Source organism: Lycium barbarum, chromosome 10 (genome assembly GCF_019175385.1).
Source record: "Lycium barbarum isolate Lr01 chromosome 10, ASM1917538v2, whole genome shotgun sequence".
NCBI lineage: Eukaryota > Viridiplantae > Streptophyta > Magnoliopsida > Solanales > Solanaceae > Lycium > Lycium barbarum.
Window position 1 is genome coordinate 4554861 of NC_083346.1, and position 23262 is coordinate 4578122.

A 23262-nucleotide genomic window follows, 5' to 3' on the forward strand; every position below is an offset into this window, starting at 1 on the left:
TAGTTAAAACCAAACCAAACCACTAGTCGAATTTTTTGCTCGATTTGATTCGGATTATCGGTTTCATGCGGTTTGTTGATTTTCTTTGTACACGCCTAACAAAAGGTGCCACATAAATTAGGACGAAAGGAGTATTATTTATGAAAATAACATATAAAGAAACGCCTTCATACTCACAATCCTTATTAGTTAATAATCCCAGTAGTTGAATTTCTATATTTAGTCTGATAGGAAATAAGATGTTCAAATAAATATTTTTATAGGGAATGACTATTCATTATTTGCATTTCTTTAGACAAAGACTCAGATTTTCTTCTTTTTAGATAAATAGGTCAGGTCTACTTACTTTTTCTTTTGTCGAGTTGCTCCCTCCGTCCCATGTTATACGGGGGTGTTTGATTGGGTACGAAATTTAAGAAATAAAGATTTTTTTTGAAATTTGTGGTCTAAACAAACTATAGATATTTGTATGGCTAAAAATTATTTCATTAAAGATAAAAAGGTAAATTTAGAGTTGAATTATTACTAAATATTGAAAGATATTGTTTGCAACAAATTTTGAACACGGAAATAAACTGCAACCACAAACAAAGTATGAAGAAACAACGATTTTATTGATGAATATTTGCGGGTATAAATCTGTTTATTCCCTTGATTCTTCTCTCCTAGATTTTCTCCGTACTTCGAGGGTCGTCAGTAGTGTATTTCTCGAACGTAGGATAACCTCCTTGAAATGTATAGATGACCTACTTGAAATGTATTCAAACACTGTATCTATGGGATAGGGATCGAGGAAGGGGAAAAATCGAAGATTTAATCTACAGGAACATCGGGCAGCATTTCAGTATTTGGATTTGAAAGACAATATTTGGTGTCTTGATCTCTTTATGAATCCCAGAGATTTACGAAATTTTTGAGATGTCTTTTCAAGGGAATATGTGTCCCTATATATAGGTGTGAGTTAGGGTTTAGGATAGAGTAGCGTCCAATAAACCTTAATGAACCTTTGAGTTTAAAGATGGATTTGACTTATTTTTTAGAGTTCCACATAATTTTGATGTCTACGGATGTCATTCTTTTTCTGACTGACTAAAAAAGAAAGTGTCACGTAAATTGAGACGGAGGCAGGATAACATAAGACATTTTAGCGAAGCTGTTTTTTTATTTTTTTTAAATTAACATTAGAAAGAGTTATATTTACCCATAATAATAAACGTGGAAATAGGAATCATGAATTATTTAACAATTTTTGAATAGTAGTTCCTTCGTCCCAATTTATGTGATGTAATCTGATTTGATTGGGCACATACTTTAAGAAATAATAGAAGACTATTTGATCTTATGGCCTAAAATAAATCAAAAATATTTTTGTGATCATAGATAATACCGTTAAGTATAAAAGATAAAATTTAAAATTAAATTATTATCAAATAAAAAAATATGTCATTCTTTTTGGGATTGATAGCGAGTACCATTTTTTTCACTAATATTTCTAAAAGTAGAAGTGTTTATGAGTGTATATTTAAGCTTCAAATCTACTTAGAAAGCCCAGATCTCTTCAAAATTACACTTCCGACCCCAAACTTCTTCACTTAACCGGAAATCCCACCGGAATCCACCGTATACGTCGGAAATGTGGCCGGCGAAATCACCGGCATCGAGTTATTGCAGTCTCCAAAGCTCTCTCTTATCTCTCGCTATCTTTACCTTACTTTCCTTCACATATCTAACTCTTAATTCCTTCCATAACCCTAATTCTCACGTACAATCATCTCAACAGGTACGTACACGTACTACTACTAATCCTTTTCTTCTAGAACATTCTGATTTATGCTAAGAACAAAAATATTGCGATTTTAAGTTGTTTAGGTGTTATCAGATGTGTAGAATTCAATAGTATCTCAGTTACTACTAATCCTTTCTTATAGAATATTCTGATTTATGCTAAGAACAAAAATATTGCGATTTTAAGTTGTTTAGGTGTTATCAGATGTGTAGAATCCAATAGCATCTCAGTTACTACTAATCCTTTCTTATAGAATCTTCTAGAATATGCTGATTTTTTTTTGTGTGATTTTAGGTTGTTAGGTGTTATCAGATGTGTATAATTTGATAACATCTCAGTTACTGCTAATCCTTTTTTGTAGAATCTCCTGGAATATGCCGATTTATGGTTTTTTTTTTTTTTTTTTTTTGTGATTTTAGGTTGTTAGGTCTAATCCTTTTTTGTAGAATCTTCTAGAATATGCTGATTTATGTTTTTTTTTTTTTTTTTTTTTTTTTTTTGTGATTGTGTAGGCATTAACAGTATATTGGAGGTAATCATTATAATTTGTGAAAAAAAATTGAATTATATGTTTAGATAAGTAATTTTTCGTGATTTGTGATTGTGTAGGCATCAACAGTATATTGGACTGGTATATTTTGCAATTTCAATCACTATACTAAGCAAAAAAAAAAAAAATGCAATTATATATTTAGGTTGTTAGAGCGGATAAGGAGATCGGATGTGTATAATTCGATAACATCTCTGTTACTACTGATACTTTCTTCTAGAATCTTCTAGAACACGCTGATTTATGTTTTTTTCGGGTGATTTTAGGTTGTTAGAGCAGATGAGGAGGTGTTATTGGATGTGTATAATTCGATAACATCTCAGGTAATACTGATCCAACGTTTGTGATAACTGATAAGTATAGGCTGTTTGGATTCATTTGTGAAATTTAATGGCCTGTAATAAGTAGTTTGAATTGTTAGCAGTAATACAACATCCAAAGTTTGTAATAACTTCTTTGTTTTTTTAGTAGTTAATAATCCCCTTCGCTTTTTCTTTGTGCATCAGTTTTTTTCGTGAGACATATTTGAATCGGGTATAGTTTAGTTTTATTTTTAGGGAATAATTTTTTATTTTATTTTTAGGACATAAACCATAGAATGGAAGGAAAATGATGAATTGTAACTGTTAGGATTTTATTGACTTGGTTGACTCTAAAAGATTGATGCCTAAGTTTTGAGCGATAACTTTCCTGTGAGTGCTTGATGGCAGGCATTCTGACACCTATGCTCATGGTAGTGGCTCTTTTATACTCCTTCCATCCCAATTTATGTGATATAGTTTGACTGGGCACAAAGTTTAAGAAAAAAGGAAGATTTTTTAATCTTGTGGTCTAAAACAAGCCAAAGATATTTGTGTGGTTATAGATAATCTCGTTAAGCGTAAAAGGTAAAGTTTAAAGTTGAATTGTTCCCAAATAAGGAAATGTATCATTCTTTTTGGGACGGATTAAAGAGGAAAGTGTATCAGATAAATTGGGACAGAGGGAGTAGCTTTCGTATTCTATAGTTCGCAATGACCCTGTCTGACATAGAGTATTTTTATTTGTCTTTAGTGAGACTTGTGCCAATGAGAGGTGAGATTCTTTTGCATATATTTCATGTTTTGCATCTTAGTGTAGAACTTGCCCTGCATGTTACTAGAGCGAAATCAAAGTATTGTTCCTTTAAGAAGATCATTATAGACTTTCTTTGTTGTCTCTTGTATATTTTAGCTTTTCTTCTGGAATCTTCTAGAACATTGTGATTGATTTTTTTTTTTTTTTGGTTGCGATTTTAGGTTGTTAGAGCAAAGGAGGAGGAGGAGGTGTTAACGGATGTGTATAATTCGCCTGAAGTGTTTAGGTTGAATTATGAGGAAATGGAGAGGAAATTTAAGGTGTATATATATAAAGATGGAGATCCAAAGACCTTTTATCAAACACCAAGGAAACTGACGGGGAAGTATTCTAGTGAGGGATATTTCTTCCAGAATATTCGAGAGAGTAAGTTTGTTACTGAGGATCCGGATGAGGCTCACTTGTTCTTCATTCCGATCTCTTGTCACAAGATGAGAGGAAAGGTATGAACCGTTATGGAGTATCCAAAATCTGATTTTGATTTGTTTAATGTGTTAGATTCGGTTTTGTTTGATTTTTATGAACTGAATTTTGATCAAAATAGTCAGAGTTTGGATTACAATACTGCGATCAGTTTAATGCCTGATAAATCCTAATGGAGAGTGGCAATAAACACCTTATACAATGGCATCAGGTGGCTTCTTTTTTAATCCCTTTGATTGGTACTAAAATCACTAAGTTCATTCATATGAGTCGATTGGTTTAACAAGATTGAAAGGCACTTGCTTTTGTCTTAGCGGAGGATGTTAAGTGGGACTGGCAGTCCATTTACAAGGAGTGAGAAGTGATGGTTAATTTTTGTCTATTTTAGTTAGATCTTATTCTAGAGGGGTGCAGGAATGAGAAATACAATTACTTTGGATTGCTCTTTACTGTTGGCTATGGTATAAATCTTCTTCTTAGGAATCTGAAGTAGGATTCCAGCATCTATTAATACGGGGTTATTAGCTGAATGTGTTAGTTTTTCCTATCCAAGTGTTTATGGCAAACCAGAATTCTCTTAAAAGAACTCTTTTCTCTCAGAGGAGTAGCTGATAATTCATAAGCTGGAAATGCAGCAACAAATGCTGAGAACAGATTTTCATTTTATAAGGAAATTGGAAGTTGTGGTGTGTGGAAGAATGTCACTTCTCTCTCTTTCTGCACTTATTGTGGAAATATTTTCTCTTTCTTATTGTTTCTATATACACCAGCTCTTGGTTTATAAAGATTATCATTCTGCGCCAACATTGCAAAGTCTCGTACTTCTTAGTGGACATATACTTTTTGCTCATAATATAAGAAGATATTCTTTGATGGGATGCAGGGCACATCATATGAGAACATGACCATAATTGTACAGGCCTATGTTGATAGTTTGATTGCCAAATACCCATACTGGAATAGAACCATGGGTGCAGATCACTTCTTTGTTACCTGTCATGATGTTGGTGTCAGGGCAACTGAAGGGCATCCCTTTCTTGTAAAGAATGCAATCCGCGTCGTGTGCTCCCCTAGCTATGATGTTGGATATATTCCACACAAGGATGTCGCTCTTCCACAAGTTCTACAGCCATTTGCTCTTCCAGCTGGAGGAAATGACGTTGAGAACAGGTAAGTTGAGGTAACGAATGCGCTACAGATGAAATCATTCTCTTTTCATACAAATGCCTTTCTACATTTTTTATTCTTTAATCCTTTTTTTTTTTTTTTTACTGTTGACACATCGACATGGTAATCTCTATGTGAGTAGTAGAATTCGGCATTTCACTGAGCCAAGGATGATGGAAATAAACCTCTGCACCAGTGTAGTGATAGTTTATACAGTAGAGACTGCAGCTATAGCATTTGCATACTCTTCCTCTCAAGCTGGGCCCTAATGTTATCGCCATCATACGTAGTTTTTTTCCCATAACATTTGAATTATGCATTTAAAAATGGAAAAATTAGTTGAAAAAGTGACCAGTATATGCCCTTTTCTCCAAGCTGAATATCTATTCTTTTCCTTTTACTCGTCCCAAATCTCAATGCAGTGTTTAAAAGGATAATTTCTGTCCTTACCTTTCAATTATTTATATTATCTTGCTATTATAGTCCACGTACTCAGCCCCTTCCTAAGTGTAATTCCACATATTCGGTGCTTTTGAATAACCGACTTTTTCAGACCTTGTCTGAAGAACCTTTCTTTAAAAGTTTTCAATTCAAGCAATGATCTCTCTGTTACAGATGTTTGTTGCAGTGATTTTCAATTGCATCTTTTGTGTACCTTCCCTTGACAATTATGCTTCTCAGTTGCATCTAGCATGCCCTTGGCTTCCCATCATGTATGCCTTCTTGTTTACTATCTTTTATGTAAATTTTCCTTTTTGTGGGCTCTTGTACTTGAGAAATTTCATGCCTTTTTTAATGAAAAGGCAGAGATTTTATCAAGCAGTACCAAGAAGGTACTGAAAATTTACAACTGAAAAGAGAGCATCCTTAGATTGAAGGACTGCAGAAGATTTAATACTGATTCTAAGTCGTAAACAATACTCTTCGTATTTCACAGATAGAGACTTTTTAAACAATTTTCATGGCCATCTGTCTTAGACTACACTGGATATCATACAATAGTAGATTGATCAGGTAGTTCTATCTTATTCTTGGAGTCCCAATGCAATTAGCCTCTGTCCCTCTGTATTCAGGGTAGTGAGAGACTAAAAAAAAAAAAAAAAGATGCTGGTGACCTATATGTCATAAAAGCTTTTACTGGTAGATCTCCAGATGTGTGAGGTTGTACAAATCCACGGACCTCCCACCAAATGATAGGTGGTTTGTCTGTGCTCACTTTCCCTGTAGTACTGTAGATACATTGTAGGAGAAATGTCAATCAGAATGCTGTGAGAGGATTTTTCAAAAAAGTTTTAACTGAAAAGGGATGAATGGTTATCACCAATCCAAAAAAAAAAGAAGAAGGGATGAATGGTTATCTTATGCTGGCGTATTGGTCTTCTGCCCTCGAAAGCTCATTCTGTAAAGTTAATAATTAATATCTAAAAGTATGCACTCCTCCTTCCTTTAGAGGTGGAGGCTTTAGAAGGAATTAATGGTCATTCTTTGCCCTCCCGAGTCACGAGTCTCTCTCATGAACTATTTTTCGTATTAATGGATCTAGTAGTTGGAGTAAAAATTCTTAGTCTAGTTTGTCACTTATGAATTGTCACCTCTCACCATACATTTGCATAGCCTATCACTATATATGTGTAGCTGGTTAGAAGTTATTATAATCAAGGGAGCATGTTACTGAACAGAAATCCTAAATTGTACAGGACAACTTTGGGTTTCTGGGCAGGTCATAGGAACTCTAAAATCAGGGTTATCCTGGCACGCCAATGGGAAAATGACACTGAACTGGATATTTCCAACAACCGGATAAACAGGGCTACAGGACCTCTTGTTTATCAAAAGAGATTTTACAGGACAAAGTTTTGCATATGTCCGGGTGGTTCTCAGGTTAACAGTGCTCGTATAACAGACTCAATACATTATGGATGTGTTCCTGGTAAGTGTTTGAGCTATTTAGGTAGCTTGAAACAGTATTGAGATGGCTCTATTATGTTGTCTTATCTTCATTGAAGCACCTCATGGTACACACCAAGTTGAGCGATGGTAGAATTTCTTTTAGAATGACTACCATTTTGTAGCTTCTCAGTTCTTGTGGAAATTTTAGCTGAAATCATAATAAGCTTTAAAATAGTAGGAAAGGTTTGTAGGAGAGTGTAAAACCAAGTACTCGATTCTGTAACTGCTTGCACATCTTGCTGTAGCTATTGCTTTTTATCCAAGTTATAAGTGGGGAGAGGGTAAGCTGTTATGATGTTATGCTGTCATTTTTTTTTATATTTTTTGTCATTATGGGTGCCAGGGTACATAGAAACTGAATTTAGTGAAAGGGAAAAGATTGTTTGCACACTCAATTTGTTTTACCCAATCTCCGCTTCATTATTTTAATGAGTTTAATGACAAATTTGTCTGCCTTCTTTGTCTTGCCTTAGCTGTTCTCCTTTCTCTCTTCAACTTGTCAGTTCACTGCTCTATGTATCACTTTGGCTTGGAAGGAGCTTATGTAAATTAAGCAGAACTGTCATGTCTCAAAAACTGAAATTACAACAACAACGACAACCTAGTGAAATCCCACAATGTGGGGTCTGGGGAGGGTAGAGTCTACGCAGACCTTACTCCTACCAAGATAGGACGGCTTACAAAACAAAACAAAGAAATATATATTGAAAAGAAAGAAGGGTGAGGCTCAATGTTAAGAGATGATGTTCTACTTGTTTTTACAAGGAAACAAAAACTTGCAATTGCAATTGTTATTGAGATCACCTTAATTGTTCGGTCACATGTTTTTAGTCATCTCTCTCCTTTTCTCTTTTTTTAACGGCAAAAGACAAGGGATCATTATAGGTGAGGCACTAGAGGTCATGAGGGGATAGAGGGCCGGGGAGAGAGAAGACAAAGTAATTTGGTCATAAGTTTCAAAACAAGCTGGTTTGAATGAATTCATGGTGCAATGCTGTTCAAGAGACCTTTTCATCTTTTTTTCCTAAAATTTTCTGTTTGTTTGAGTTTCACCATGCTTGCTGCCTAAATGTCCATTACTTTTTGGGTCATATTTGCAGTGATACTCTCTGATTACTATGACTTGCCATTCAACGACATTCTCGATTGGCATAAATTTGCGGTCGTACTGAGGGAGAAGGATGTATATGACCTAAAGCAAATTCTCAAGAACATCACACAAGATGAATTTGTGACTTTGCACAACAATTTAGTGAAGGTGGGTGGCATCATTGGAACTTGGCCTCGAGTACTTAGTGTATTTATGCCAGAAATGGGAAAACTTTCTCATGTCATTGCATATAATAATGTATCAGCGAAGATGTAAGACGCAAACTGAGAAGAGACTATATCAGTAACTTTCTAATGTTTAATCTTCTTTTTATCAGGTTCAGAAGCACTTCCAGTGGAATACACCTCCTATAAGACATGATGCTTTTCATATGGTCATGTACGAACTCTGGCTACGTCATCATGTGATCAAGTACTAAACTGGAAATTAGGTATACGATAAATCAGGTATAGAACGCGCTTAAAGTTGTATATAACTGCTTAAGCATTGTGCCATCTTCTTCCTACGTGTTTCCGGGCACTGCAGACAGTTCCTAATGGAGGCAAAGCCGTTGAGGCTGAGATCGCGAAAGAGCTGTTTCTTCTGTAATTTATGTGACCTTTGTGTACCTATCAAGGAACAAGCCTGTAGCACTTGTTAGTTGTTACCTCTCAAGAGGGTGAAGATTGATGTTTGTTTGTGCAACTACAAAGGATAATATAGGTGTTATTTTCATGTAATTTATTCATTCATTCTTCCATTTCCATTGAGGAACTACTGTCACCTTCTGTAGATGCAATTGGATTTAATCCAAAATGACTATATTTTTTGTTCTATTGGTTTTTCTATTTAATCTAAAATGACTATATTTTCTGTTCTATTGGTTTTTCTTTGTTGTGATCCATTTAATTTTTACTTTTTTTGCTCATGAATTTCATTTTCAGCTATAATACAAAGAAGGAAGTGAAAATGAAATGGGCCTTGTGAAACGGGCCGTGTAGCTTTTTTGATGGACTGATCCTATCTCGGTCCAAACATTGGGCCATGCCCTGACCAGAGATCTTCAAGTTCTTAATTTCGAATTTCCTTTAGGCACATAGCATGAGATCGATAAACTTCATGGAGTATCACAAAAGGGAATACCAAAAATAAAACGAACCATCCTAAGATATTTTAGTTGAAACACAATATTATATAATGGGGCATTTACTCTATGTCTGCTGGGAAAAGATATTTACACCATGTAGCTCATATTTTGATTTTGTTACCCGGTTTAGCTCATGTTTGTGTATAAACACCTTTTATACACTATTACACACTTTTACATAAGGTTGATGTGTTATGTATAATGCTTTCCCAGGTATAATGTTGTGTAATATTATATATTGGGCTATGTGGCGTAATATTTTATGTTGGGCGTATACTTTTTAAAATTTTCCTGGTATAATGTGTAGCTGATAATTTGGACTCAAAGCTGTTTGACCTCTTTCGCTTTCTCAATCAATCTATATATAATATAAAGCTATGCATAGACAATCCTATGTGACACCTTTCTATGACCTCCATTGACATTTATCTTTTTCTCCTTTTTTTGAATTTTTTTCATCAACTTCTCCCTTCAAATTTTATTTAAATTAAAGGCTTATTAATTCAAAATTAACTGCAATCATAGGATAAGGCTTATAAACCATCGTTATTACTACTATTGAGTTAGAGGTTCTCGATTCATAACTTTCTTTTTATTTTTTTGCAGGACAAAATTATCATAAAGCATAAAAGCAAAGCATAGAATAGATCCTAAAAGAAAATTAAATCCCTGAAGAGGTACCTTTTTATTGATTTCTTCAAAAAAATTCCTCAACATATTCTACATAGATATGTAATTAAATAAAAAATCTTCTTTAATAAAGACAATCAGGAATCTATTATGTCTCATAGATTTACTGTAAATTTCATTACCAATGGCTTATTAAGTGCAAAAATTATGTTCTAAGACTAAACAGGTCGGTCAAGGAGATTGACTTATCAATGGATTATGAGGAACGATCTCCGGTGGCTTTTGTTAGATGCATTTAAGTTGATGTAATGTTTGTAATTCTTTTAATTTACTTTCATTGTTGTTCTTAAATCTTATTATGTGTTGTGGCATGTATCATGCAGTTATATATATGTAGATCGTTTTTTTTTTTTTGCGCCTACCTACCGAATTTTAAATATTTGTAGTGACAATATATAAAGAATGACTATGTATTGTTTACCTCGAACGGTGGAATAATATATTGCGACACATTTAATTGAGCAAAAAAAGATAAAAAGAAGTACGGGTAAAGTTTCTTTTATCCAAATTTTAAGTCGGATAATGTATAACATAATATTGAATAGAACTTTGGTTGAGAAAGTTGATTCATGTTACTTATTATTGGTAAAAAAATGGTCTATATTTTCTTTTGTTTTTTTGCATGTTCATTGATAGCTTTACTACATCCAGTTATTGTTATTGTATGTAACTATTTGCATAGAGTTGCATATAAAAAGATATTCTTAACACTACTTCTATTTTAAGGCATTTGAGAAAGCTATGTTTATAGACGACGAGTCAGTAATTTGTGCACTTTCCATAACATATCATCAATATATTTAGTGTACTTGAAATGTAGATAGCTAATTTATGATCTTCTTATGAGATTCCACAAAGAATTATAATGAACATATTGGTATTTGTGACTTAATTCAATTATAGAGAATTCAGTTTTATGTGTGTAACAAGATTTTTCTTTTTACCTTTTCTATAAATTTATAACATTATTATTTCGTTAGTTTACTCATATCTTTTATACTAAGATTATTGAAAAAGTTTTTTTTTTTTTAAAAAAAATTCCTTTCAAATATAAAGCATGAATCATGAAAATATAAGTAAAAGTAATCAAGAGTGAGAAAAATCTAGAAATCTTTCATAATCTAGAATTTTTTCATGAAATTAGTGGAAGGAAAAATGAAAATTTGCTTGATTTAGCTGAAATTGTGTAAAATTTGAGGAAAAGAAGTTAACTTAAAAACAGTTTTTGATCTAAACATTTAGATGAAATAAATGAAATAGATGTAATTAAATTGTCAGTGTTATTTTCAATCTTTAGAAAAAGGACCAAAGATTATGTTACTAATATTACCGCGCGAAGTGCGAATAAATTCACTAGTAAGCATTATATATCAGAGACAATATATTAAATGTGAGAAAGCCCTACATTGCTGTCAAACTCATACCAGTATTCCAAGTGATACATAGTGAACACATCAAATCTAATAAATAAATTTCACATTTTAAGTCACCCAACTTTGACTATATAGGTCTAGCTTATCTATCAAATCAGAATAATTTCAAGTTGATATTAATCCACATGGAATATAACTTTTCATCAAGCTGCTCTTTGGTACATCTGGCATAAGTAATTACAAATGTTACGGTGGGGTGGTAAGTATGGTAAGTACTCCTCCATTCTTAGTTAGATATTTTGTGTTCGAGCTATAGCTTGGGAATGATGCGGCCTTTAGTAGAAAGCACTTTACTACTATAAGTGGGACTTCTCGGCGGAAATCCAAATTAATCGGAGCAAGTACCGAACACCAGGTGAGAAACAAAAATAATAATTTGCAAGGAGTCAAACATTACTCGCATTACACTATAATTTTGAATTGTTCTTCCATGGTTCACTTTGGCGTGCAAGTTGCAACTATGTGAGTTCTTTCTTTTGATGTAGTCCTCCCCCTAACTCCTTTATTCCAATTAATTTTTGTTGAATAGACAAGGGAGGTATCTGGTACCATATTCAAGTCAAAGGAACGAGACATCGGGCCGAAACAAAGATCAATTTGTCATAGAAAAAAACAACTTTTCTTTGTTTTCCATATGGTATCCTGCATCCCTAATGGTATCCAACTAATTTCGATTCGCGGCAGAAAATCTCATACTGAGGATAAATCGCTTCTTCACAAAGATAATAACGTATTCAAGGCTCAAACTCAAGACCTCTCATTAAGGATGAAGCACTACTTACCGCTCCATCATAATCTTTGTTTATTAACTGGCTAAGAAATTATGATTTTACTAAACGTCAAGCATAAAACAACAAAATATCATAAAATGAGAATCAATTAAACCAATCCAATTAGAGTAAGCCTAAAACTCAACCCACACAGCCACGCCACTCACCCCGAATCCTCACCACCCCATATTTACTTTCCCAGTATTTGCTTAAATTATAGTATATAAATACTTTTGAAATAATATTTTCTTAATTACTATCAAATATAAAAAATTAATTATTTAAAGACATTTTCCCCGAAATCGGTACACTTGTTCAAACAGTTTTACCAATCCAAAAGTTGAATGGAGAAAAAGTGGATTGTTGTGTTCATTATATCATATTACATAATTTCGTACATGGAATATAAGCGAAAGGTACTTCTCATCCATAAACCATAGACAAAACTAGAAGGAAACAATTCTACTAATATAATATAGATAAAAGAATTTTCAAAAGAAAATAATGTTTTTTTATGCAAAAGGTGACAAATAAAGATGAGTTCAAGACTTGAGGTATCTGGACATAACTTGCCGGCTTATTGATGCTTTCAGTTAGAATACTGAACTATTATTATTATTATTATTATTATTATTATTATGTGGATAATTTTTCATTAATTATTCACTTTTATTGTCTTTGTGCAGGGGCAAATTCTCAAATCAAACAACTATGTTAAGCCAAAGGGAATCAAATCTCAGCTGGTTACTTGATTGATGTTCTCAATGGAAGTAGATACTACCAATGGTGTACTTCTATGTTTTAGTGAGTGCAAACAAATAAGTAAGTAAATTAAATGTGATTCTTGTTTAACAGATTGAGTTAATTTAAGATCACACGGATCCACACACGCCAACATGACATAAGAATAAGTCGATATTATGAGTTGGGCAATTTGCACGATTGTCCTTCTTTGGGGGTGGTCTTTAATTTTTGTCCCAAAATTGCTGATATTTAATTTTTGGCCTTCATCTAAAATATCCCGAGATTTTGGGTTCGAATTCGGATTTAGTCATAAAAATAAATAAAAAATCGCAAGGTAAGGCTTCGCGACGCAGACTTTTTCTTAAGGCATAACTAAAAATATACCAGATACGGCAGACTTTTAGTTATGCCTTAAGGCAACGTCTACCGTATAAGACATATTTTAGTTATGCCTTAAGACAAACTCTATCGCATAAGGCAAACTTTTTGCAAAGTCCTGCCTTGCGATTTTTTTTTTGTTGATTAAGCGGGGTTCGAATCTAGAATTTCGAGATATTTTAGGCCACCTTTTTAAGCGAAGAGAAAAAATTAAAGACCAATGCCTTTGAAGAACAACCGCCGAAAAAATTGTCGAGTTTAAATCTCACCGTTTTCTATAAAAAAAAAAAAAATGGTTTCACGTGCTCATGTTAAAAAACAAGAATTCTCACTACATAACCTCTTTATTAAGGCATGATATTTAAATCTCTGGAATACACCAGAACTTCACCTCTTCTTCTCCTTCTTCATCATTCTCTGTCGTTTTGCAATGAATTATGAGCACAAAATCCTAACAGTTTAAGCATTTTGAGGAGAGAGTTTACGAAAGGTCACTAAACATTTATTTTACTTCACTAACGTAACGAAACTAATTTTTGTAATAGAAAAATCATTGGATTTTACCTAAGTACCATAGAAAATTATTAAACTATTTTGTAAAATAAACTCAATTTTACCTAAGTATCACAAAAAATCTCTAAATAATTTTTTCATAACAAAAATTAATTCGACAATATTTGTTACCAAAAAATTGTGAAATAGTATGTGTTGCTAGATCTTGAGAAAATATTCCTTATAAATTTCAGTATAAGTTCATGTTTGATCTCCGTCAAATTTTTGATAAATTCATAGTTTGATTTAACGGAGCTGTGCAAAAATTATAGGATTTAACATGAACTCTAATTTAAATATGTGATTTTTGTAATTTTTGTTCTTTTAGTCCATGTTTATAGCTTAGTGCATCTTTTTGAAGTTCAATTATTGATACTCCCTCCGTTTTAATTGAAATATCTTACTTTTCGTTTTACTTTATTTGAAAAAGAATTATATCTATCAACTCTTTAATTTCAACATTCTACCTGACATGTTTAAGTAAAATTTTTGTTAATCTATTGCAAGTACATCTAGTGTAATTTTTTACGTTACTATTTTTGAGATTTGACTGAACATAATATTCTAGTTAAACATGTTTTATAGTTCTAATTAAATCTAATAATAAGAATTTATTAAACATTTTACGAACCAAAATACTCTCTTCTGACCAATTTTGAGATACACGTTTATCAGGCAAATGTTAGGTACGCAGTACTTGTTCTGGACCTGAAATAAATAAATTGAATTGTACGATCTGTAATGAGAGTCTTCATTCTAGTCCCCACACTTAGAACGAACACAATGTACCGGTATTTCACGTTTTTAACTTCATCGTTTCCGGTTTATGTTTTTGTGCTTTTAGGAAAAAAAAACAAAAGAAACAACAGCCAAAATGACAACAACCAAAAATGACTCAGACGACAGAACTGAGAATCCAACACATATTTGATGGGACGGGACAAACAAAACAGGAAAATAATTTAGGGTTATAGTAAATACGGGCCGATTTACTATATTTACCCATAGTTTGGAGACGCATGCAGGGACGGATCTACTTGTTGTCGAGGGTATTCAGATTGGTAAAAAATTACAGTGTATATATAGAGTAAATTTTCTGTGTTTATGTGTATATATTAACTTTTGAACACCCTGAATAAAGTATATTTCACTTTTTTTTTTCTTTTCCGAACACCCTGAATGAAAATCCTGAATCTGCTACTGAACGCATGTACAAAAAAAATGAGTTGGTGAACTTTGGTGGCCATAAATACTTGTTGATGTGAGTGATACACAGTTAATTCTCCAAATAAGGCCATGAGAATGTTGGTGTGCGAAAAAAATATCGCATTAGTAACTAAAAAAGAAAGTGCTACATATAAAATAGTAAGGCGTTTTGACTGCACAAGTTTGGTCCAAGAATAATACCACACTATATTAGGAGTATTATTTTTAGATTATTTTAACCAAACATCTGTCTCTGCAAAAATTAAATTTTATTCAGTAAAATCTAATTATATTTATTGTCAATAAGTAAAATGTGTTGGCAATGTGCGGTTAGATCTTGCTTTGAAAAGTTATATACAATAATACATGCAACTAAAAACACGTTTCAAAACTGTAGTTCTTTGTTTTGAAAAGTTAAAGTATGTACTATTTTGTTGTTTTCTAATTCATGTAAATACAATTTTTTATGGACCCAAAAAAACAGCTAAAAACACGTTAAAATTGAGTAAATTTCTCAAATAATTACTCTAATCAGTTTTAAAAAATTACAAAACAAAGTCATTTTTACCTTATTTTGTATCAATAAAATCATTCAAGTTATATGTTATATCTTAGAAAATTATTATTGTCAAATTATGAATTAGACTCGTCAAAAATCCTTATTGACATTTTAAATTCTAAGTTATATTCTGTATAAGACCCAACTAGTAGCCTAATAATAAAATTTACTGAAAATATTTACTTGAACTATTTTCGGTCCCATCTAAACTAGAAAGTATTTGTCCACCGATAAAGCTACTAATAAAAAAATCACAACTCAGAACACATTATTGTAGTTAAAAACGTAATTATGTTTTTTTTTTTTCTCATTCAATAATGATGTTAGAAGACAGAACATTTAAATACATTTTCAATGAAAGTCTTGTTCACACTACGTACAGTTTTTATCCTTTTACATCACTGTTAAATAGAAAAAAAAGGAGAAACTTAATTACGTTTTTAAATACAATATTATGTTTTGAGTTCTGATTTTCTAATTAACTTAATTACGTTTTCAAATACAACACTATGTTTTGAGTTGTAATATGTGATTAGTGACTTCCCGGTGGACAAGCACTTTTTAGTTTTGATGAGACCGAAAATGATCTCAAGTAAATGTTTTCAATAAATTTCATTACTAGTCTACTAGTTGAGTTCCACGTGGAATATAAATTAGAATTTAAAATGTCAATAAAGATTTTCGGCAAATCTAGTTCATAATCGAGCAATAATAATTTTTTAAGATATAACAATAAGTTGAGTGACTTTATTAATACAAAATAAAATAATACTTTGTTACATAATTTTCACCAGTTAAGCGATTTACTTGTTAAAATTACTTCTTAGTTCTTCCGTGATAAGGAAACAACTTCCCAATCCATAAAATGGTATTTTACTTTAACATCTTATTATTCGTTATAGGCTTTATTAGTCATAAAAGTGTATCGTTAGTCCAAAATCCAAAGACTGAAAACAAACGGCGAATGTATAAAAGATAAACGTAAAATTGACCTAGGACTTGAGCTAAAATAATTGAATTTCGTTGAATTAGTAATTGATACTGCATCTCTACCCCTGCTCAGCAAGTGCATCTCAATTATCTCTTTACTCAACTTATTCAAGTAAAAAGCTTCACTAATTAATTGTTAATACCAACTGACCCCTCTAAATCCTTCAAGAATGTCCAAATTATTATTCACACGAAAGCAAAAAGAAAAAAAGGCCTACTATAAACATCAAACGACACAACACACTGTTTTAGCTTAAAAAAAAGATAGTAATAAAATGCAAATCATTTGTCCCTTTTGATCAAGAGATTATAGTGATATAAATAATAATTTGGTAATGGTTCATTTTCTGCTGTGCTTTGAAGATGGGCACGTGGAATTACAGTATATGATTTATGATTCATAACTAAGAATCGTGGAAGGACAAAACTTAATTTATTAAATGCTTCTAATATTTAAATTATGTTAGGTCTCCAATAACATTAATTACGCTAGGCTCTTTATCGGGTCAAAAAAAAAAAAAAAGAAGAAAAAAACTTGTAAGTCTATAGTCAATATAATGGCGGTCTTTCACTGTAATACATCAAATTGGACTTTGAATAATGACTCACATAGCTAACACGATTCTTTTAATGAAAAAGACAAAGAAACCAACAAAAACAAAGATTCAAAAAACAAAAAAGATAGAGAAAAGATAAAAGTCAAGAAATTTGATTAAAGATGAAGGGATCTTATCGATCTCATCATACCTGAATGATTTTATTGACTTGATTTTCTCCTCTAATCAATTAATTTTTTCCAACAAATTAGGTTGATGTACTATCAATCAATTTTTCTAGTGTATCTATCATAGATAGCTTTATACTACTATTCAGAAGAGTGAGTTGAGCTCACTTTCTCGTCGTTCGTCTGGACCCCATTTAGACAACAATTAATATTAAAAAAAATGTGGGCCCCATATTTTTAATATATATATATATCCGTTCCAATTTAATAAAAAAAATTGTGGGTCCCATATATATTAAACAACAACTAATATTAAAAAAATAATGCAAATTAATAATGTAAAAAAAAAAAGTGTTCCCATATTAAAAAATCAAACAATATTCATGTAATTTCCAAAATATCTCATTAAGTCAATAATGATGGATTCATTGCCACTTGCGTATTCGTAGCAAACACTAATATAATAAAGTTTTAAATACGGAGCACAAACTACAATATTATATTAATCGTGTTTTGAACATAGTATCTCATATTGACAAAATCAAGCAATATAAAAAAAAAAGTGAATCCCATATTAAAAAAATAAACAATGTCAAAAAAAAAAAAGTGCAAACTTTGTATTCGTAGCAAACACTAATATAATAAAGTTTTAGATACGGAGCACAAATTACAATATTATATCAATCGTGTTTTGAACATAGTATATATATATATATTATATGCATAAAATAGTGCAAACTAATAATGTCCAAAAGGGTGAGCCCCATACTAAACAATACCAAGAAATATAAAAAAAAAAAAAAAACAAAACTATATAAAGCCTAGACCCATGCTTCGTCGTCCGTTGTCCCTTAAAAAAAAGGGTGGGCCCCATACTAAATAACACCGAGCAATTAAAAAAAAAGGAAAAAAAAAGTGGAACTCACCATCTCCAAACTCATGGGAAAAAAAAAAGTGGACCCTATATCATCAAAATCAAGCAATATATAAAAAAAAAAGTGCTGGCTTTGTATTCGTAGCAAACACTAATATAATAAAGTTTTAGATACGGAGCACAAACTACAATGTTATATTAATCGTGTTTTGAACATAGTATATGTATATATATTATATGCATAAAAATAGTACAAACTAATAAAAAAAAAGTGCACCCCATAAAGGGTGGACCTCATGCTAAACAACATCAAGCAATATATATAAAAAAAAAAAAAAAAAAAAACTCACTGTAAAAAAAGTGGATCCCATATTAACAAAATCAAGCAATATAAAAAAAAAAAAAGTGAACCCCATATTATAAAAAAAATAATGTCAAAAAAAAGTGTAGACTTTATATTCGTAGTAAACACTAATATACTAAAGTTTTAGATACGGAGTAGAAACTACAATGTTATAGTAATCGTGTTTTGAACATAGTATATATATATATATATATGCATAAAAATAGTGCAAATTAATAATGTCAAAAAAAAAAGGTGCACTCCATATTAAAAAATCAAATAATATTCATGTAATTTCCAAAGTATCTCATTAAGTCAATAATGATGAATTCATTGCCACGTGCGTATCAATCCATTAGTGGGAGCAAATGAAATTGTTTTTCTTCAAAAAGTTAAGTAGTCAAACCATACAGTTTTATTTTTATTTTTTATATATTAGCCTGAGATCTAATCTAGATATTAAACTGTTGTATTTGCTATTCCGTCATGTCATTTATTTGTTATGTTCACTAAAATAAATATATTTAAAATATTTATATTTTAAAATAAGATAGAATTTAATTACTTTTTTATTTTTATTCTTACTCTAATAAATGTGAAAAGAGATTAATGTCGTAAAAAAAATATATCAAATGGAGATCAAATAATGAATAAGGTAAATTACTCAAATTATAATTCTAATCGACGTTTCTTAAAAAACCATGCAAAAGACAACATGACAAGTAAAATGAGCTAAACCGAGAATATTTACCAAAAATTAAAAAATAGTATTTCTTCGTTTAAATAGAAAATCAATTTCTAATTTGTTTCGTTTTAAACATGTAAAATTAATTTAATAATTTGAATTACAATTATCCAAATCAAAATTCGATAAAAAATAATAAGTATTTTACACCTTTAAATTAATCAAATTAAAATTGAAAGTATCAACTGATGCTTAAATATTGCTATTGTTTTATCTCAAAGAGAGGAAAATAGTTTCCTTTTAAACAAGTCTTCTCTTTTAAAAAATATTAATAAATTTGCCGATTTTGTGTTCGTAGCAAACATTAATATAATAAAATTTTACATACGGAGCACAAACTACAATGTTATATTAATCGTGTTTTAAACATAATATATAATCACTATTTAAAGACAACTACATACACATAGGTGCATTATAATCTAAAGTGTTGGGCCCGTGCTGGCTGTCTAGTATATAAATAATGGTTTGTAATAATCTTAATACGTAAAAGTTCTTTATTATCATTATTTATTTCATGTTCCTTCGTTTGCGGGCATTGACTGCTGAAATATAAGTCTGTCTACATGTTCGGCAGAACTCAATAATATTCACTTATATCCTGTATTTTGTATTTAATAATTCATTTAGTATCAATAAATAATTTATTTAGAACTGGATAAGCTATCTTTTTAGAATCTAGAATTTATAAATTCAAAATCCTAACTCCCCTTATTGAGTTGTGAAGCTTAATAAACTAACAAATTGGTTATGTATTAGGTACACAAGAATATATCGCTACAAAATGAGGAATACAATCGAAATCTTCAGCCTCTTTCTCCTACCAACTTGATTCTTCATCACAAAATTTCATAATTTCATCTCATGCAGAAGTATTTATGAAACTATCCTTCAATTGCAAAATTCTTTGGGCTACTTTTTTAAAAAGTCAAATTAAGTGGTAGCACGACGGCCTTTTCAACTTTTTTCTTCTTCTGTTTGGATAGCATGCCAACATGTACTGGAATATAAATTAATGATGTATGTTCTTGATTTTATTAAATTGAATATTAAACATGCCGTAGAGGGCAAAGTGTAATTTCTTTTTCTTGTTTTATTGTGCAAAAGATACCTTGATTTACGAAGTATAAGTTCAAGTTGTTTACAAACATATACTCCTTGCAACGGTTAGAAAAAAAAATTAGAATAACAGAATTGAAGAAAAAAAGGCTTTAATGTTATATTACTGTTCTTAAACAAATATTCCTCGCATAGTTTTTGAAGGGTTGCAAGCAATTCCCCTCAAGATCCAACGAAGCCTAGTATACTATAGATTTTCTCTACTTCATGGGAATTTATATATTTATATATAAAATTGTAGAAAATATCTGTTCAATTTAAGACCCTCAAGATAACTACAAACTAATTCAACAATGACAACACTAGTATGTCGTTTCACATAATTAATTATTAGCTCATTACCTTTTCTTTATTTGCCATCTAATGTAAATAAAAAATATTTATAGACTTTGAAACTTCTCGTAACTAGGAAAGGCAACGCCAAAATTACTACTACTCGCTTATCTAATGTCGTAGACAGATAAATGCAAATCCACCTTTTTGAAAATAAAATAAAAAAATCTTTTAGTGCGAGATATCCTTGGTGGTGTAATTCTAAATTGTTTCAAAAAGTGTAAGATAATCGACCAATCTTGTCCCTCATGTTAAATGCACTGAATCACATTAAAAGAATTTCAATAATAGATAAGGACCCAATCCTCCTTTAAGTATACATTTTTCATTATTCCTCCTTTTTTTTTCTTCCCACGATCTACAATGATTTAAATATGGAATCGAAATTGCACAGTGAAGTGGAAAAATTGGACGTTTGCTTTTTTACATTGGGACAAATGCGCACCATCCTATCATATGAACTACAAGAGAAAACCCTTTTTAAAAAAAAATAAAAAATCTCGTCCAGTATTTGATATCCGTATCGGGAGCTTGACTAACTTGCATTTGTACCGCCAGTATCCATTACAGGAGGAATCACTTCCTACAAACTTTGCATATATCAAGATTCGAAACTGAAACTTCTAATTATGAAAGATCCTACCATTTCCGACAATCGAAACCCTTAACAGTACTGCAAGACAAAGCTCATATATATATATATATATATATATATATATATATATATATACTTGCCTCTATTTACCTTATTACTATACATACATGCATGATACAACATTACGTATAAAATACAACAAATTAAGTTAAGGCGGTTCAACGGTTTATATGTGATAAAAAATTTGTTGCCCTATTTCTTTGGTGCTTGCACCTCTTGTCAATTTTTTTTTTTTCCAATAACTTTGTTCGAGAACTGAGAGAGATTTCCCGTGACGCAACTACTTCTTTCGTACCAATTTAGTTGTCGAGCTCTAACTGATTATAACATTGCAACCGATGCTATCATAAGTTAGTCCAAAAGGAAATAGGACGACTGCAACTGCTCTTGTTGTATAAGGTTACATCAATCACCATTTGTTAGAGATATATAACTTGAAATCAAGTTAGGCAAGTTCCAAGAACGCCTATGATGCTAAATAATTGTGGAGTTTGTACCAACGGCACCACTTAGCATCCAAGTTGATGAAAGAAGTAATGTCGTAAATAATTGTGGAGTGAATGTACATTCCTCTCACTATTTCACAACAGTAATTTTCCCCTCTTTTATGTCTATTAAAGGCTGTGTAAATTAGAAAGGTAAAATGCACTCGAAAAGAAGGAAGTAAAAGTTACCTTACCTTGCTTTTATATTAGCACTCTCTTTATATTATAAGATCTTGTCAATTATTTAATACTTGCTATCTTACTCTTATTTTATAACACGTTATCCATAATATAAACAATCTACACTATTTTAAAATCAATTAGTTATAGTACATTATTATTTTATTTCCTAAGTTATCATAGAAAACTATTACGAAGAGTTAATTAGCTATTGTAACAATTCAACAAAATCTAATTATGAGAACTATTTTAAGCTGTAGGTTTGAATAATTAATTTATACAGAAGACAGAAGTTTGTCCATTGAAAGAACTCTTATTTATATATTATTTTCGTTTGATCCAATGACTCAACAATCATATGATACAGTATCAGTACAGTAAAAAAGGATTCCGAGTGAAAAAGGTTGTTTTATCCTATTGATTATTACTTAATTGTCCTAATCGAAGTGTTAGAAAAAGTCTGAAAAGCAATGTATAAGTTGATTCCATTTAGTAAATCCCATATTCCCAATTATGGCACTAACATATTATTTGTCCACAGGTGAAAATAAATTATAACTGAGTTCAAGTTTTTTAGACGGATAAAGTAAAATTACATATACAATTAAATCACTTACTAATTACACATAAATATTTATGATGAACAATAATTAATACTTTTTGTGTTTTATTTTATATCACTTTCCTTTTAATTTAAAAAAAAATCACATTTTTTGTATTTAGAAAAGCTTTTTATTTTGCACTTAATGAGATTATTGTAGCCCCAATTGTTCGATTTGTTTTCGACCATTATTCTCACATGTATTAATTTCTTTCTTAAACTTCGTCCTGATTAAACACTATCACAGAAAACGAGATGGAGCGAGCAGTAATAGAGCCAGATCTTTTATTCATGTGAGTCAAAATATAAAAAAGTAAGCACACAAGAATATCAAATAATTCAACATATATAAAAAAGGGTAACCCAGTGCACATAGCATCCCACATGCCTATCTAAACAATGTAATTTTCCAACGAATGTGTATCAACAGCAAAGATGGTTTAACCACTGGGAGCGAGTAACCTGATAAAAATGATAAATAATATATTATAACCGGTTAAACTACGCAAATCAAGTAAAAAAAAAATATAGTGTCAACTTAAATCCATTTTAAAATGATATAATAATTTATAGGATTTGTCATGTGGAGAGTAGAGACAATATCTCATGGGGAATTGTTATTTGCTATTTTTATTTAAGGAAGCTGATCTTC

At 31.1% G+C, this 23262-nt stretch overlaps 1 protein-coding gene across 2 annotated transcripts; it reads left to right on the forward strand.

Annotated features, from left to right (window-relative positions):
• Window positions 1–1534: 1534 nt before the first annotated feature.
• Window positions 1535–8960, forward strand: LOC132613728 (probable glycosyltransferase At5g03795). Of its 2 annotated transcripts, XM_060327924.1 has the most exons (7): window positions 1535–1780; window positions 2603–2659; window positions 3614–3895; window positions 4759–5045; window positions 6740–6972; window positions 8093–8250; window positions 8420–8960. In XM_060327924.1, the coding sequence occupies exons 1-7, from the start codon at window positions 1634–1636 to the stop codon at window positions 8519–8521; spliced, it is 1266 nt and encodes a 421-aa protein (XP_060183907.1). In that variant the 5' UTR covers window positions 1535–1633; the 3' UTR covers window positions 8522–8960. The 2 variants fall into 2 exon arrangements, with proteins under 2 accessions (XP_060183907.1, XP_060183908.1); XM_060327925.1 differs by lacking the exon at window positions 2603–2659 and having other exon boundaries at window positions 1536–1780.
• Window positions 8961–23262: the final 14302 nt, after the last annotated feature.

What these genes read in the sequence shown, in the direction of transcription:
- LOC132613728 (XM_060327924.1), top strand. Translation starts at nt 1,634, where the DNA reads ATGTGGCCGGCGAAATCACCGGCATCGAGTTATTGCAGTCTCCAAAGC. An exon ending in GTCACAAGATGAGAGGAAAG is followed by an intron (nt 3,896 to 4,758) that starts GTATGAACCGTT and finishes GATGGGATGCAG; the next exon opens with GGCACATCATATGAGAACAT. An exon ending in TGCACAACAATTTAGTGAAG is followed by an intron (nt 8,251 to 8,419) that starts GTGGGTGGCATC and finishes TCTTTTTATCAG; the next exon opens with GTTCAGAAGCACTTCCAGTG.